Consider the following 19,017-nt stretch of genomic DNA (forward strand, 5'->3'; position numbering starts at 1 on the left):
TCATCTCTGCCTCACCGCCCTCACGAAGTCTCTCCGCCCTCAACTCATCTTTGCCTCACCGCCCTCACAAAGTCTCTCCGCCCTCACGAAGTCTCTCCGCCCTCAACTCATCTCTGCTTCACGAAGACTCGCTCCAGAGTCGAGCTCTTTCTCCGCCTCACGAAGTCACGCTCCAGAGTGGAGCTTCTCTGCCTCACGCCCACTATCTCAGGTTCGTTTCTCTCATCCCTGATAATATAATTGGTTGGCTGAATGTTGTAGATTGATATGATAAAAAACCCATCTTTGATAGAAACTAGATTGATATGCAAGATAACTGTTGTGAAAGAACTTTCTAAGAGCTGTTGACAGAATAAGAGCTGAACTTTGAGGAAGATAATTGTTGTGAAAGAACACCATAGATCTTGAAAATATTGATAACTGTTGGCTGAATGTTGTAGATTGATATGTCACAACTATTTTCCCAGAACACCACAGATCTTGAAAATATGGCTTTTAAGAAGTTAGTAAATTGAAAAGCTTGAAACATTATTAAGCATTAAATGTTTGTTAAATGCGTTAACTTTATGAAAAACTGATAGGACAAAGATTTTATGCTCTACTAAATGTTTGTAGCTTGCAGCCATAATCATGGACAAAGAACAATCAAACAGCATAAACAAAGTTACCAGAACGAAAAATAGAAATAGGACAATTCTTTGGAGGGCGGCAGTGTTGTTTTTTTTTTTTTTTTGGTATTGATATTACATTATTGTTTCATCAATTTGTTTTTTTATTTTCAAATATCAGCTAGATAATTCTTGATTGAAAACTTATAAATGTTTTTTTTTTGGTCATACATAAATTGTTGAACTACTAAGTTTAGCTAATGCAGGAGCTTCGTGTGTTTACTTATTTAAGATGATATAATATATCTGATTTTCCATGTTTCATCTTCTTGTTACTCATCATAAGTGACTGCTGGCCAACCATAAATTATTGATTGCAGGGACTTATGGAGGAAATCAATGCTGTCTTAAGTAGAAAGGAGGATGAAGAAGATTTAACTAATGAACTAACACGAATTGATATCATGAAATGTATACAGTCGGAAAAAGTTAGATTTCGAGGTGTTAAACTTTCTGGCCTTGATCTTTCAAAACTGGTAATTTTTCACAACCTTGTGCTTGCAACAACAGTTTTGGTTTTATAAGAAAAATAATGAAAGTCTTGCAGTAGAATTTCACATTTTGGTTAGCCAAGATATGGTTTCTAGAGCAATATTTCTTCATTGAAAGAAGGAAAGCTTCATTTAATAAAGACAACACTCTTGCTTACTTTGTTTTTGAAGTTTCACTTAATATGTTTCTGTGGAATTGTAGGATTTGTCTTATGTGGACTTCAGCCATGCTTGTCTTAGAGATGTATTCTTCTCACGTGCAAACCTATAGTGTGCCAAGTTCCGGGTAGGTATTGCTTTAAAGTAATGCATCTATTTATGATATAATAGTTTTTGAAACATTAATAATATTACATTATTGTTGTGTACTAATTCAGTACACAAGATATTGCTGGAAATGAATTAGAAGTTTTTTTAGGATGTTGAAGCTACCAGGGAAACTCTTTGGGTTAAGTTTGAATTTTGGGTAGCAAAATTGGTGTATAATGTTAAAATTTTAAGGTAGTATTGTTCTCTGGTTTTGCCAGGGATTGGAATTGTGTTTTGTAATTTGATAATTTACAATCCCCAAGTGTTTTGCATATTGTGCTTATTCATACAACATTTTCCTTGTATTAGCTTTACAATAAATACAAGCTTGTTTCTTTTGAAAAATAAATAAATAATAAAAGATTAAAGCTTGTTTATGTCTGTCTTGAAAACAGATTATTAATTTCCATGACCACTTGAAATTTTTATTCTGATCTTCTTATTTTGTTTTGCTTTTTGGGCTGGTATCTAATTTTGCCTTAGAATGTGGATGCTGAGGGTGCGATCTTTCATAATGAAATTTTGCAAGAGTAAGAAAGTTAAAGAGCTACTCTCTTTCAGTTCCTTATTCTCATATCTATTTTACTGAAGAAAAAAAAAACCAAAAAAAATTAAATGATCTTATTTTCTTTTGAAAAGATGTGAATTTACAGGGGCCAATCTGCGCGGAGCTTTATTAGCTGGTGCTAATCTTAAGAGTGCAAACCTACAAGGCAAACTCTCTACACTTTGATAATCATTAAGTAACTGTCATTAGACACATCATCTTGATCTTAAACAAAGTTTCGTTTCTTATCAAAAACCAAAAATGTCATATATACAATTTGGCTCCACTCATGTATTTTCCTGTTGCATCATCTTGTATTTCTTGGTAATTGCATGTCTTTTTAATGTAAACTCTACTTTCATACAGATCCACCCTTTTTTCTTACTGTGATAAGAATAATCTTGAAAATCCCTTACCTTGTTACCATTTTATTTGGTTTTATTTGTTATGGTGTCATGGGGATATAAATACTCTATACTACTTACTGTAGGGGAGATTGGATATATTAAATTTGACAAACTCTTCAGTGTTTTCTCTCATTTTTGGGGTTTCTCTCCTTTGGCCATGGATTTAGCTTGATTTTATCCTTTATTTCCAATTTCACTGCATCAGTTTTCAACTATCAAATAGGATGGTGATGAAAGTGAAAACACCACAACATCAGATTTCAGCTATCCTTTGGCTTAATACTATTATAGATCTCTGCATTGTTTATTATATTCTTTATATTGATCTTGGGTCAGAGTAACTGTAAACATCTTGTGTCACTTCTAAAAAAGTGTTCACAATTTATTTAAAAGATGATAATTTTCTTTGATATAAAAGATGTGGAGGATTTGTCCTACTTCATTTGCCTTCTTTTTATGATTGTTAAATTCCTATCCTAAGTAGTACTATCAATTTTTTTAGTACTCCTTGCCAACTTTTTTGTTTGAATAGTTTTCTTTTTTAGTTATTTTAATTTTAATTGCATAGTTTATCTAAGTTTGTAGAATTTTCTTTTGCAGATGCATGTTTAATTGGTAGTAGTTTCTGCCAGGCTGACCTCCGATCTGCACACTTACAGGTATAAGATTTTAAATTATATTACTTCTTCCTTTTTTTGCTCTTTTTCTTTTATAAGATGCATCTACAAGATACTTGAACTCGGTATCATTCGCACACTCATCCACCCAACCACTCGAGCTAGCTGCTAATATAATCCATTATCCTTTTTGTTTTTACCATCTCAACTATATATTGATGAATGAGAGAATTTTATAATAGAAGAGCTTCCTAGGTATTCTTTTTAAGTTTACTTTAGCCTATAAGTAATCAAAGAAAGTAAAATGACATGGAGAAGGTCATCCTAAAACCAAGCAAAATGTTTAAAGTTTTCTTTTTGGGGTTTTATTTATTTTTATTTTTCCTCTATCAGAATGCCGATCTTACTAATGCCAATTTAGAAGGAGCTATACTAGAAGGAGCCAACTTGAAGGTAAATATTAATAGCTTTAAGGTAAATATTATTAAACTGTGTTTCTATTTATGCATTTTGGCTTTCATATATTAGTCATATGATATTTAACCTCTTGTGCATGTACAGTGCACACGCTCTTCCAGTGTCTTATAGGAAGCTTATGACTGATGCATTATCACCTTTGTTGGCTTTCTATCCCACAGGTAATTAAAATTTTAAGTAAGCTGTATCTTTTGGATTTATTGTTAAATTTTGTAATCTGTCATTTAAATGAAGAATATTCTTGCAGATGTTGAGCTGGATATGAATGGGAAACAGTTTTCTTGGCAAGAATGTTCAATTCTGAATTCTTTATATCTGAGTATAAGATAAATTTTGTATCTTGTCATGATCAAATAATAAACGAAGTTTTATCATAATTTTTTTTATGTAACTTGCAGATATTGATTATATTTTTGGGTAGTTGATGTTCTATTCATGTATATATGGTGAAGTGGTGGTTGATTACATCACTGATAGGGAACTTCTTTGATAAGATGCCTCTGTTAATATGTTCTTGTTTGTTTATTCCTTTTTAAGATGTTTATAGAAAACAGTTCTTTTGCCCATTTTTGAAACTGTTTTCTATACCTTTTGCCTTTGACCTTTTTTTACCTGTAAAAGGCTAAAGGTATAAGAAACAATTTTTGCTTTTTACCTGTTTTTGAAAACTGTTTTCTTTAATCATCTTAAAATGTATATTTTTGAGTTAAAATATATTTTAGTTTCATAAATGGCAATTCTATAGGTTGAGCTTGTGCTAACAATTCAATGACTTTGTATTGCTTGGAACACAGGCTATCTGCAAACTTCCATTTATCGAAGAAACCAGCCTTCTCTCAGAAGTTGCCAGAGTAGAAAACACATTGACGGTATTCTTTTAAATTGCAACACTATTGTTTCTTTACGAACTAATCTAGGTCATCAAGTGCCATATAAAAATAAAGGTGCTTACCTGTTAGGATTATAACCGTATAAAGTTAACTATTTCACCACTTTCTCATTTTATTTTCCTATATAAGTATGTGATGGGTTTTGTCTTCTGAGGTTTCTTATTGGGTATCTCTGTATGTAGGATGAGGAGAGTCAGAGGAACAAATTGGGTATGGATGTGCTATTTGTTCATGTGACTTATCCTTTAGCAAAAAAGATAGTTTCTTTCTATAGAAGTAATATTGATCATCCGAACTTGATCAGTACTCAAGTCAAACAAGACATTGATCCAGAATCCAGGTATTTTGTCCGTTGTTTCTTTTTTATTTTCAAGATTTGGTGAAAATGTAGAGGTTTCCACATAGACATCCAGTATATTCTGTGAACATGAAAAATCTTTTCTCTAAATCAGAAGTCATTTTTACAAGATGACAAGCAATTTTGAATTAGTTCTTTCATGCGAGCTTTTCACAATTTTAGTGCTAACCTTGCTGTATATCCGTAATCTTGCAGTGGTGGGATGAATGGTTACATTTTTGTTTCTAATAGACCAGTGCAGCCTGCGCAAATAGATTCACCAATTAGTGGCATGGATATGATTGCTGATAATAAAGTCTTGTAAGTTGCATGTTACTTCCTCATCACGTCTGGACGTATACAAATGAGAATCTTTGCTATCATATTTGATAAATCTTTGTTTCTGTTTATTTAGGTCAGTGTTCTACAATTGTCCAGCCTTCCATGTACACATTCCTAGACCACCAAGTGGAGTTCATTATCCAAATAAGGTACAATGGTTTGTAGTTTTTATAGCAGTTAATATTCTAAATCTTGGAAGTTTAATGCAACATAATTCTATGCGGGACTTGAAAAGAGTTTTGAAATTTTACTAGACAAGGATATACAACTTTCTTCTATAGCATGTGCTTCCAAACAATTCTCATTGGAACTAATGAAAATAAATTTTGGTAAGGAAACCTTTGAAAATATTTTAATCTGAACTAGTTAATTTGGTGGTAGTAACTCAAGAGGGGTAGCTCAAATGGTGAGGCATGTAATTTACTCCAACAAGATCTGTTGTTCAAATTTTTCCTGGGCACCTACATAGCAATTGCTATGGTTTCTTGTTCAAATTTTTTAGGTGGAGAGCCTAGTTAAAAAAAAAAAAAAATTGGTGGTAGTAACTTGCATTACCAATGATTTATTTTTATGTTTATGAATCAGTTTATTAACCTTGTTTGCTAGTTTTAGTCTGGACTCTAGAGTAATTGTTTGTGTGGCATTAATGATGCCTGGCATCTCAGCTTTTCCAATTAAATTGTGTGATTGGATTGGAAAACAAACATTTGGTTTTGAGCACCAATGGCACCTTTTAACTTTTAAATGACCCGATTTTTACACCTACCTTTTAATTTGAGACAAAGTGTTGATGGAAACTTTTCAATGAGAAAACTTACTTTATTTGATGCTCCCAGTTTCTCTTGCTTTGATTATAGACGCATGTATATAATACACACACACACAAACACAAATATATAATTTGGGTCAAGCTGATTTTTGGTATTATGTTTATGCAGTATATCCTCAAGAAGCATGTTAAACCAACACCATTTTTTTGGCATGAGAAGTCTGCTGTTGTTGGATGGTTGCATTCTTTAAGGTGAAAAGGCCCTAATATTATCTTTTTATAGAGCAGATTTTGCTTGTAGTATAATTGCATGGCCAGCTGATAAAGTTATAATTAGGTAATTAACTTTTTTTATGTACTCTTTTAGTTTACTATAACTTTAAGTTGAAGCATTACTTATTTAAATTTTGTTGTAGCTAAACAAATGGACTCACAACAAAGACAAGTGCACAAAGGATGATGAATTGAAGGATGGAGCAAGTTTCAAGCATGGTTTACTTTTGTGTATCTTGTAATGTTTCTATTTTTCATTTTTGAAGTAAAAATTGTTCAAGATTATAAAACTTTATTATGTTATGCTTTCAAACTTAATTTAGAACTAAGATCTCATGAAGTAGACACATTCATGGTTTGAATTAGTTATTGTTTAATGTAATACTTATGGTTTATCAATCTATTGAGAATTACATTTTATGATTAATTTTGAATTTTTTTTTATCAAAATACAATAATGAAAATTTTTTAATTAAAAAAAAACCATATAAGTATACTTATCAAAATAAAATTTAAAATTTTATTACTATATGTTATGATTTAAAAACATATTATAAGCGTAAAATCGTTATGGTTTATATAATATAACAAACTAAAAATGTTATCAAAATAATCAAATGTAACAGTTGAAAAGTGTTATGAAAAAAGTACAAGATTAAACTTCAAATTTATAACCAAAATCTCTATCTAAATGTTATTATTTGAATATTATAGCACCTAAAAATGTGTTATTGAATAGTTTAAGATAACACCGAACATAACATTCAAAAACTGTTATAGAAAAGACTGGACTTTTAATAACAGGGGCTATGTTAGCATTTTCAGAAGTGCTATCAATAGTCCCGGTTAGCAGTTTTTAAGTGTTATGAATACTGTTTTTTCTTGTAGTGATTGGTAATACTTGCGCAGGTGTTCTCCATTCCAATAGCAAGGAATGAGATCTTCGTTTAAGCATGCAAGTTTATAAGTGCCTGGGTGAAGGACCTCATCAATTTGGTATGACCCTTCCCAATTAGGTCCAAGTACTCCAACAGCTTGGTTGCGGTTGTTTAGAAAAACTCTTCGGAGTACAAGAATTCCAACATTGAATTTTCTTTCTTGCACTTTAGAGTTGAAATACCGGGCGACTTTCTGCTGGTACACAGCTACTCGGAGTTGGGCTTGTTCACGCTTCTCATTGATTGAGTCCAGGGATTCCATCAATAGTTGGCTATTATAGTCTTGGTCGTATGTTAATCTGCGATGCGAGGGTGGATCCAACTTGACTGGCAACATAGCTTCATACCCATACGCCAAGGAAAACGGGGTATGACCTGTTGCTGTTCGGTGGGAAGTTCTGTACGACCAGAGCACTTCAGGCAATTGTTCCGGCCACGCTCCCTTAGCTTCTTCAAGTCTTTTCTTCAGGGTATCCTTTAAGGTTTTGTTAACTGCTTTGACCTGCCCATTCGCTTGGGGATGAGCGACTGAAGAAAAGCTTTTGATAATACCATGCTGTTTGCAAAAGTCCGTGAACAGATCACTGTCAAATTGGGTGTCGTTATCCGAGATGATTTTTCTTGACAATCCATATCGACAAACGATGTTTTTGACTATGAAGTCAAGCACTTTCTTGGTCATCATGGTTGCGAGTGGCTCAGCCTCGGCCCATTTGGTGAAGTAATCAACAGCAACCACTGCATACTTTACACCACCTTTACCCGTAGGCAAAGATCCGATTAGATCTATTCCCCAAACTACAAAGGGCCATGGACTCTGTATTTGCTTTAACTCGTTGGGGGGTGCTCGTGGGATTTTGGAAAATCTCTTACACTTGTCACACCTCCGCACGAACTCCAATGAGTCTTCATTCATGGTTGGCCAGAAATATACTTGCCTTAGGATCTTTTTTGACAAACTTTGCCCCCCAGCATGGTCCCCGCAGAAACCTTCGTGCACCTCTTTCATCAACTCTTTGGCTTTCTCCTTTGTAATACATCTGAGGAGTGGCAGTGAGTATCTCCTTCAGTACAGGATTCCATCGACCAGGATATACCTAGCAACTTGTCGCTGAAGGGTCCTGGCTTTGTTTCTGTCCACTGGCAGCACACCTCCCGACAGATACTCTACATATGGTACCATCCACGTATCCACCATCTGGATTATGTAATGCCCCAAATTCTCCGATGTGGTTTAATGGTGGGATTAGTAGGCCGGGAGGGCCATACTTGCTTAATTATGCCATTAGTTGATAAATGCATGTATATGTGAATTATATTATAATATGATGTTATATGCGTGCATGTGGGTCCACATTCTAATTAAAAGGGTGTGATGGTAATTTGGCCGTTGAGGGTATAATTGTATATGTGTATGCATGTCGGTGATATATTGTTGAGACCACATTATAATGTGGGTTTGTTCGAGCTTTTCGGCATGAGACGATCATGGAATATTAATTAGTGGTCTAGTCATAACAGGTTTTAGTTCGGGGCTCGGGGTGAGTCTCGGGGTGATTTTAATCATTAGAACGTTGCCGGGAATTAAAGGGTATCGGGATATGAATTATTGGTGTTTGAGATTATTGAGAATAGCGGGAATTGGAGAGCATTAATTATGATTAACGAGATAGGTGGGAAATACCAATTTTTCCCTTGGGAGCCTTTAGAAACCTTTAATTAAACCTAGGGGTATTTTGGTCTTTTCACCCCTAGGATAGATATAAGCCAATTTAGGCTGAGAAAAAGAGGAAAAACAGAGTAAGCTCAAGATCCTTCCCGTACCTATCTTTCCTTCAGTTTTCTTTGTGATTTTTGAGCTATTCTTGAGGATTCAAGCTTGGGAAGTAAGCCTTGGGAGTTTGGGAGAGTTTTCCTCCATTGAAGAGCATCATAAGCTGAGCTTTGGGTAAGTTTCTAGCCATTGAATTCCCTGGTTTGCCCAGTTTTATTTATGTTTTGCAGTTGTGATTTCTAGGTTGAATACTTGGTTTTGTTGGGAGTTTTGGCTAGGGTTCTTATGGTTGTGGTGTTTGGGGTATGCTAGGATTGTTTTTGGGTTCATTTGGCACCAAAAATGGGATTTGGAAGCATTGGAATCAAGTTAGAATCGAAGGACTTGAAGAAGGAGGTTTCAGGGGGTATCTGGTCTGGAGATAGCGCTACAGCGCCCACCCTAGGGCGCTATAGCGCCACACAGGATGCATTTGGGCATTTTGGGGGTTCTGAGAATAGCGCTGGGGCGCTAGGGAGCAGCGTTGTAGCGCTACTCTGTTCCTTCAAAGTCCCGTCTTGGGTGTTTTTAAGGGTTTTTGGCTTGGGGTTTCAATCCTTAAGGCCCGAGATCGAATCTACTCACCGTGTGGGCATGTTTCGAGGTCCCGAGAGTGATGCTTAGGTTAAGACCCTTTCATTGTTGAATTTCATTAATGGAGGTTATAATTGGTTATGATTAGGTAACCGCTAAGGAATTAAAGGTCGATCGTTCTCAGGAGTCGTTCTTATTATATTTCTCGCTCGAACCAGAGGTAAGAAAACTTCAACCCATATGTGACATGCATGGTTGTTCATGAGGCATGTTGATTGTGTAAATGTGGACATGGATTGATTATTGAATGCTTAGCAAATCTTGCTCACTTGTGCATGGTACTGACTAATTAGTCAGATTTGGCAAAGGGGTCAGTATCAACTGTGAAGCTGGGACTTATTAGTCAAGTTCGGCAGTGGTACTGGGCACTGGTCACACAGTGTTGACTTATAAGTCAGGACGGCCTTAGCGTGTTCAACGCAAGCCAATAAAGATTAGATCTAATTGACATCTGCATTAAATGACTCAGAAGAGCGTTAATGCCGGACCGACCTCAAGTTCGATGAAAACTAAAAGCGCTGGTGTGACTTACCCATCAGTTACTCATCTGTTAAGTTAGAGACTTACCCATCAGTCTCTCATTTGTTTAAGGCTAGTGACTTACCCAGCAGTCACTCATCTGTTTAAATTAGTGACTTGTTTGTCAGTCACTCAGTATGGTTTACTAGAACCTCAATTGATATTCACTCATCTGTTTAAGACCTATAAGCTCTGTGTGATTATAATAATAATCATTTGGTAATGTTTATATGCAATACTGTGTTTTCTTGCTGGGCTTTGGGTCATAAGTGCTATGTGGTGCAGGTAAAGGGAAAGAAAAGCTCACCCAGCCTTGAGTGGAGAGCTTAGGTGGTGATGTGTACATATGCGGCCGCTTGACCACCACAGCCAATGAGTTCTCAGAGGAACTAGGGTTTTCCCTATTTTTGCCGCTTAGGTCGGCGGGTTTGTAATTTTGAAACAGTAATGACCTTTTTGAGTTGTAAATAACTTGTAAAAGATTTTATGGGCCCATGAATAGTTTTATGTACTTAATAAAATATATCCTTTCTTTTTATTAGTTTTCCACCTTAGCCTGTTAATAACACCTAGAGCACGTTTTTAACCAAAGGACTCGGGTAGCAGATCAAATTTCTGGTTCACCGTTCATCGTAACTGTTCTGGGGTAACCAGGGCGTTATAACTTGGTTTCAGAGCATGCCAAGGTTAAGGTTCCTGTAGACTGGCTGGGCATGTACACACATCACTGAAGTTAAGCTCGACTCATGGTTTGGTAACTTATTATGTAGTTATATGTATGACTGCTTAAATATAGTATATATGCTTTACCTGTATGCATGAGACACCATGTTAAACCTATGCCCTGAAATATTATATCCTCAGCAAATGTGTGCTAATTAGTACTGAGATTGCTTGAACATACTTATTAGTATGGTTGATTGTGAAATATTATGTCATACATGCTGAGTGCTAAATGCTATAAACATGTATCTGCCTGTATAATTGAATGACTGTGGAATATGACAATTGTCTGCTTGTTCTTGGACCGTAAGGCAGCAAGAGGTTTAGTTATTACTACCTAACTGGCCGTATTGATCATTATTTCAGCAAAGTGTCAGATAAGAATGAATCCAGGGCAGACAGATACTTCAGCTGGCCAAAGTGATCAAGGCCAGAATAATAATAGCCAGGGTCAGGAAAATGACCAGTCACAGATTCCACAGCCAGCTCCTATAAACTGGCAGCAGATAGTCAGTGATCTGTAGGCAACAGTGTTAAGATAGGGAGAAGAGCTTCGTCTCCTGAAACAGCAGCAAGTGCCTGCAGTGGCTAGTGTATTAGAGGGACCTCTTGTGTCGGTGCCAGCGGCAGAGCAGCTGCCTGAGGTTGGAAACAAATGGGAGCCTCTTTATGAAAGGTTCAGGAAGTAGCAACCTCCTGTATTTTAGGGCAGTGCAGATCCTGCCAAGGCAGAGCAATGGATGAGTATGATTACCACTATCCTTGATTTCATGAGGGTATCTGGTAATGAGAGGGTGGCCTGTGCCACTTATATGTTTCGGGAGGATGCCCGGATTTGGTGGGAGGTGATTACCCATACCAAGAATGTTAATGCCCTGAGTTGGGAAGAGTTTCAGACTCTGTTTAATGAGAAGTATTACAATGATGCCATCAGGGCAGCTAAAGCTGAGGAGTTTATTAGGCTACTTCAGGGAAGTTTGTCAGTCACTGAGTATGCCTTGAAATTTGATCGTTTGGCAAAATTTGCCATGGAGCTGATGCCCACTGATGGGACCAGAAGAGAAATATTTCTTCAGAGGATTCAGCCCAGATTAGCCCGTGATGTACGTATTACCACTGTGGATGAGGAACTACCTATGCACAGGTGGTTGAGAAGGCACTCACAGCTGAGAGTGCAGAAAATAGGATCTGGCGTGATATTGCAGCCAGAAAAACCATAAATGGTTTGGTTGCATGGCTCCAGGTCTTTTACGGACAACTTCATCCTATCCAGCGAAGACTTGTATAGGATGTTGACTGAACTTCCTATATCGACCAACACCCTTTTCACCATCATGTTTGCGATCTGTACGTCCACGAGCAGCGAATCAGAGTGTGGGAATCGCACGTGCTGGGCGTCGTCGTCAGAGAAGGTGATCATTTCCTCCTCTGTTCGAGCCTTTTTTGGTGCTCGATCCTCAACACTCATCATCTTGATGTCCTAGTCATGGTGCAGGGTTTGAGCATATTGTTCCCTCGCTTTCCCACTATCTCCTTCAAGATGTGGGCCTCCGCAAATGGTGAGTAGGGTACCTGCCACAGGAGTTTGCTGTAAAGGTGGCGAGTGTTGGCGTGCAGGCGTCGACTCGTTGCCACCTTGAGCCTCTCGCTGAGAATCTCCTGCGGCTCGCACAAATCTTCTTAAATGTCCCTGCCTTATCAGGAACTCAATTTCGTCCTTTAGCTAGTTACATTCATTAGTGTCGTGCCCGTAATCGTTGTGAAAATGACAGAACTTTGTTGCATCTCTGTTGGAGATATCTTTCCTTATAGGTGCGGGTCGTTTGTAGGGCACGCTTGAGCTGGTCGCCTGGTACACCTCAGCTCGGCTTTCAACAAGGGCAATGTAGTTGGTGAATCTCGGTTCATACCGATTACCTTTGGGGCGCTTGCTCTCGGAGGTCGAGGGTTCGTTGTTCGCCCGCTTCCCACTATTTCTACCATTGCCATTCCCGTTGCCTTTGCCGTTGCCATTGGGTTTTTCGGACCCATTCGCGGCTTTGGCGGGTTCTTCCTTAGGCCCCTTGTCTTTTATTGGCGATTTCCCTTCGTTGGCAATCGCATCCTCGAGCTTGATGTACCGATCAGCTCGATCTAAGAATTCCTGGGTGCTTCTCACCCTATTCTTTCTGAGGCTGCCCTAGAGGAGTGAATGGCGTCTAACCCCAGCAGTTAGGGCCATCATCTTACCTTCATCGCCCACAGTCTTGGCTCCAGCTGTAGCTTGCATGAAGCGTTGAACATATTCCTTCAAAGGCTCCCCCTCTTTCTGGCGTATCTCGAATAGTTGGTTCGCCTCAGTGGGTTGCACACGACCCGCATAGAACTATCCGTAAAACTCCTTTACGAACATTTCCCATGATACTATACTGGCAGGAGGGAACTTAAAGAACCACTCCTGGGCAGTGTCAAACAGTGTTGCCGGGAAGATGCGGCAGCGGGCATCTTCTGACACCTTTTGTATATCCATTTGTATCTCAAACTTATTAACGTGAGATACCGGGTCTCCATACCTGTCGAAATTTGGCAGTGTTGGCATCTTGAACTTACTGGGAGTTTCAGCCACAGCAATCCTCTATATGAAGGGGGTGCCTCTCCTCCGATTATACTCAATGTGGGATGTTCGCCCCCCGACTAGCTGCTGCACAGCCTGGTTCAGGACATCGATTTGAGCCTAAACAACTTCTGGGATTGTTGGGGCCTCTGGTGCTAGGGGAATGTACTCATCGTGCCTTTCTCGGATGTCATTAAGTACGTCCCTCAAATGATCATCTCTTCGCCGCTCTGAGTGACTAACGACGTTATTCTGCCTGGGCTGCCCCCCAGTGTTATGACCCGCTGGACGGTCTTCTCTAGGTGGGGGGCTCCTGCCTCCACCTCTCTCTTCGTTCCTCCAACCAGCATTTCCTCTGCCAGAGTCGGCTTCATTGTAGCCGTGGCCATCTTTGAATCGTGGCTGGCTATGGTGCGACCGACTATTCCCCATGTTGCCTCTTTGGGCTGGCATTTCCCGAGCGTTAGGGGGAGGCCTGCGCTGGTCGGTGGGTCCCTGTGCATTGTTATGCCATGGGGGGCCCTTGACCGCAGAGCCTGTCTCTGAGTTCCTCCTGTTGGCAGAAGGACACTGCCCCCTGCTCGGTGGATGCGGCTCGTCATCCCCTGGGCGTCTAGGGCCGCGTCGCGGTTGCCCAGCCCTATTCTGCCTTGGGCACGGGGGATTGCCTCGACTAGCCTGAGACGGAGGCTGCTGCTCAGGATCCCTAGGTGTGACATCAACTAAGCCATAGGTGGCTGCTCCGGCCTCTGAGGGCTTACTGGTTGGAGCGGAGGACTAGGATTGGGACCCCTTTGAGGTGGCCCATTGGGTGGCTGATCTGGCTGGGAGTCTGGCGCAGTCTAATTCATAGCCAGCTGGATGGCTGCTTCAAGGGCGGCCATGGCATCCATCTGCCGACAGTCCATCTCAGCTTGTCGCTCGCTCAGTTCCTGATGCTGGCACTCTATCTCTCTTTGTTGCGACGCCATTATCTCAGCAGCATTCTGTTGATTGGCCCTCAGATTGGCCAACTCATCCTGCAACACCCCCAATGTTGCCTTCAGGGTCTCAGAATCTAACTCCTCCTCATCAAACTGCAAATGCGATTCGTCCTCAGCCACATTTGGGGGAGGAGGCTGGGATGATGCAGCGGCAGTAGCCTATCCGGTCTTCTTGGAAGTATTTTCCATTAGATTCTTTCGCAAGCTCTCAATGAAAGCACTAGAATGTTGACCCTCGAATTAGCCAACGACACGGAGTCAAATATATGACATGAAAGTAGTATGATGCTTGAGAATACAATCTAATGGAAAGTAAAGGACACCAAGAATTATAGTGGTTCGACCCCAAAGATTGGTAATGACGTACGTCCACTTTATACTATTATTAATATTGAGCTTCAAAGGCGTGATCAAAGAACTAGGGTTCTTGAGTTTCACAAACCTTAGAAGGAGAAACAATACAAACGATGGATAATAGCAATACAATTCTCTTCTTCTCAGATCAGAAAAGAGGATTCGAAAAAGATTCAAAAGATCCCCCCTTGAGCTATTTCTTGTATATTTATAGGCTCAAGGAGGGTTACATGAGTCAATTCATCATATCTTTCCTTAATAAACAGATATTCAGGTTATAATGAAGAGATATTCTCGGCAATCATTACAACTATGCAAATTTATACATAAATAAACGGAGTATATGACCAGGCTGGTCGTATATAAAACTTGAACCCCGCATATGAAAGTATCTCTGGTCGATAGGCGAGCAGCATCTCTGCCACGTGTTGAAAATTCTTGCCACGTCATCCACAGCTATTTTTTGGATAAACAAAAAGGTATTTGTATTTTCATTTTATTCAGATTCATGCGCGTGAGAAATATCATATTCAAGTTATTGTTCCTAGAGTGATTTGTTCTTATGCTTTAATAATTGTTATTATTGCATTAAAATATTATCTCATGTTTCTGCTGCACTGTCAATCACATGATCAAAAACTAACAATTGGTACCAGAGCCATAGTTGAGATCATGTGTCATGAATTTGATCTGTGTTTATTTTGAATGTATGAACACGTAGAGCATATGTTATATGAGTGAGCTTAAGCGTTGTTCTTATTTTCATTATATTTTGAATATGTTTAAATGATGTGATGAATTGGATTGATCGTGAACTATATGGTTCTCTTTGTTTTTAGTTTTGTTCTTAATTCTGAATTAGATTCAATGTACACCAATATTATTTTGTTGGGTATATGTTCTTCGTAATTCTTTAAATTTATAGTTTCTAGAATTTAAGTTATGTTCTTGAATTGAATTGAGATGTTATTCAATAAGATTGAATATTGGAAAATCACCAAAATTGTTTTGGATTGATTTGAAATGGTATTGGCAGCCGTATATTACATTGATCAACTGTTGATCAATTGATGCTTTGCGTGGTTATAATATGGTGCATATCAATTTGATCAAATGCCTTATTTATGCGTTTCTGCACATTAAGTGCGTCAAAGAATGCTTTGTAGTAGTATAAAAATGGTGCATAAATGATGCATATAAAATTTGATAATATTGATCAAATTAAAAGGCACCATGCGAGTGAGATGCCGTGATGCAACAGTAAAGGAAATTTTGTTTTATTTATATTATTTAATTAATATGATTAATTACTTAATTTAAATAAGGGTAGGTAACCATTTGGTACCTTCTGTTTTTGCAAAGTATCATTTTGGTACTCTCTGTTTTCAATAATGCTCATATGGTACCCTGTATTTTAAAATCTTACATATTTGGTACCCTAAACTCAAATTTAATTAATAAAATTTTACCAATTTAATCAAACTATTGTTAATTATGTAAGTTCCAAATTTAAATTTAATTATTTAATTACATATAACTGATGACAGTTTGATCATATTGACAAAATTTTATCTATCAAATCTGAGTCTAGGGTATCAAATATGTATAATTTTAAAATACAGGGTATCATATAAGTATTATTGAAAATAGAGGGTACCAAAATAATACTTTGCAAAAATATAGGGTACCAAATAAGTAAATTCCCTTTAAATAAACGTGTATTTTTTAATATTTAATGTTAAGATATTTATGAAAATAATTTAGTTGTTAGTTTAATGACCTAATCTTTTTGTTTAAGAAATAAGAAGAGAATATTCTCCTCCTTAAAATGTGGGAAGTTGGTGATGATTGCCAAATTTAAATTTAAATTTAAATTAATTATTTATTTTATTAATTAATTAATTTTAAATTTTGAAAATTTAACTATATTAATTAAATTGTTTAATTAATTATTTTATTGCAAATTAAATTGTTAATTGATAATTTTGGGAAACAAGATATTTATGTCTTAATTTAAAATTAAGAAAGTGAATTGTTTACTTTTCTTAATTTTATTATTGGGAATATTTGACTATTCAATTAGTCAAATATCTTGTTTCTGAAACAAGATTATTAATTTTCATGTCTTAATGAAAAATATATGATTTATGGAAATAAAATATTTGTTTAAGAAATCACTAATAAGATTAATAATTTATTTTCATTTGCAAAATTGGAAATTTTTTAACACCTTAATTGGAGGCAAAATTTAGTTTATGGATACTAATTAATTATTAATTAAATATAATTTGAGTAATTATAATCTCAATAATTGTAATTATAATAGTAGTTTAAGAAAATATTAATTATAAATAAAAATAATTATGAATTATTATTTTTCTCCAAAATTTGAAAATAGTCTTGGAAACTATTAGTTATTAATTAATAATTTATGAAATTATTATTTAATAAATGGTAACCACTTTCCATTAGTTATTCATTAATAATTTATGAAATTATTATTTTAATAACAAAAGTTTACAAACTTTGGATAAAATCCTAATTTTGGAAATTTGGTCATCTCATTTAGAACCTAGGGTTAGGGTTTGAGTGTGCAATTCTCAAGGCCCACAACAAAGGACGAAGCCCGTGGTGATTATAAGAAGCTTTAAAGCCCAAGGAATGCCTTGGTGTATTTTTGTAATTTCGTTTAACAAAGAGAACCCAGTCAATACACTAATATTTAATTATATTGTATGATTGATACCATATTGATATGATTGTTTCACATGTCATATAGAATAGGAACCGCCCACTCATTGAATTATTAAAATGACATGCTATGTATGAATGTTAATTTTATTATTAACATGTCTCCTAGGATAGAAAAGTAGTATAGTTCTTTTTCTACCATAAATAGACACAAATAATGTGAATTAGATTTAAGTAGTTAAATTGGGTAATGTCACATTAATAGCATGTCTGTAACGCCCTACTACCTTAGAGCCGTTACTAAGTGAGTTTAAATCAGAAATTGTGCGTTTAATTGACTCAAAGTGGTTTCTAAAACCAAAAGTGTGATTAAACCAGAGTTTAAGGCTGTATTCTTTTAAAATGGTCAACTTCATTGAAAACGTTAAATATAAAACATCTGGGATCCCAAAATAAGGTTTACAAAATGTTTACAACACCAAAATAGATTTACACTTGATCATCTATCAAAAGAATGGTTAAATACAACCATATACAAAATGCCCCCAACCAAAGCAGTCGGGCAGGCCGAACATGTACGCGCCGCCCCCACACTCTCCATACTCATGGCCGGTTGACTGACTCCTTGCTTTTACCTGCCACACGGAGCACCCGTGAGCCGAAGCCCAGCAAGAAAACCCAAATAACACATAACATATGCAAAACAAATAGCTGGCAATAATTCACTGATACATAGGAAAACCACCATAATAAACAAGTACGGCCATGCCGCTCCCAAGGCCTTACCAAAGCCTGGAGTTTTGGTTCTCACCGCGAGGATAACTCATGTATCCCTTGGGTCCCACCCTGAATATAAGCATCCCATGTGTTGTGTTACTTTCGGCCCACGGCCGCCCCGGCCTATGCCGTACCCGGCCTCTGCCGCTCGTTTCATCATAATAACACATATAGTACATTCAAAATAAACATTCACACACATCATGGTTCATTTAAGGTTAAGCATTTGCACGTAATACAATCCGGGGCCACGCCCTACAATCACACAGTGGGGCCATGCCCTAAACTCGGGTGTTACGGTTTTCTTACCTTTAGATTAAGTAGCCTTGATCAACCTGACTCCTTGAGCACGATCTTACCCGAGCCCTAGCGCTTACCTAAGCAAAATCCACAAGTCAAAGTCATCACCAATCCTCAAGTCCAAAACCTAGCCTCGGGACTAATCCCGAGCCCCCGGGAAGTCCTAAATCCCCAAAACAAAGTGGCGGAATCGAGCCCCGAACCCTAGGTCAAAATCCCTTCACAAAAGCCCAAAAATCCCCTCTGTGAACAGTGCAGCGCTACAGCGCTCAAAAGGTAGCGCTGTAGCGCTACAAGCAGAACCACCCTCACCAGACAGGGGCTAGCTACAGCGCCCCCTGCCTAGCGCTAGTTGCAGCACAGCAAAAACCAAAAATCGCATCTTGCGATTTTCTTCCCCCATTTCGAACCCAAACTTGTCCAACTCTTTCCCAAGCCCAAAAACAAACATATATACACCACACACTCATCCCAAGCACCCCAAGAACTCAATCCCAAGCTCAAGCAACCCACAACTCAAAATCTAACCCAATGAACCCCAAAACCAGAAAAATCAATCAAACAACAAGGATAGGGTCTTAGAAATCATACCGTGGGTGGAATTT

General features: G+C 37.6%; 1 protein-coding gene and 1 pseudogene across 1 annotated transcript; both read left to right on the plus strand.

Annotated features, from left to right (window-relative positions):
• Positions 1-982: 982 nt before the first annotated feature.
• On the plus strand, positions 983-3,582 carry LOC133806251 (FH protein interacting protein FIP2-like; annotated as a pseudogene).
• A 725-nt stretch (positions 3,583-4,307) lies between these two features.
• Positions 4,308-6,110, plus strand: LOC133806252 (5'-3' exoribonuclease 4-like). Its single transcript, XM_062244372.1, has 5 exons — positions 4,308-4,385; positions 4,589-4,746; positions 4,960-5,064; positions 5,159-5,234; positions 6,024-6,110. Exons 2-5 carry the CDS (start codon positions 4,619-4,621, stop codon positions 6,108-6,110), a joined length of 396 nt encoding a protein of 131 aa, XP_062100356.1. The 5' UTR covers positions 4,308-4,385; positions 4,589-4,618.
• The last annotated feature ends 12,907 nt before the right edge of the window (positions 6,111-19,017 follow it).

The sequence above is a fragment of the Humulus lupulus genome, chromosome X (assembly GCF_963169125.1).
Source record: "Humulus lupulus chromosome X, drHumLupu1.1, whole genome shotgun sequence".
NCBI classification, from domain to species: Eukaryota; Viridiplantae; Streptophyta; class Magnoliopsida; order Rosales; family Cannabaceae; genus Humulus; species Humulus lupulus.

What these genes read in the sequence shown, in the direction of transcription:
- LOC133806252 (XM_062244372.1), top strand. Translation starts at nt 4,619, where the DNA reads ATGGATGTGCTATTTGTTCATGTGACTTATCCTTTAGCAAAAAAGATA. An exon ending in ATTGCTGATAATAAAGTCTT is followed by an intron (nt 5,065 to 5,158) that starts GTAAGTTGCATG and finishes CTGTTTATTTAG; the next exon opens with GTCAGTGTTCTACAATTGTC. An exon ending in GAGTTCATTATCCAAATAAG is followed by an intron (nt 5,235 to 6,023) that starts GTACAATGGTTT and finishes ATGTTTATGCAG; the next exon opens with TATATCCTCAAGAAGCATGT.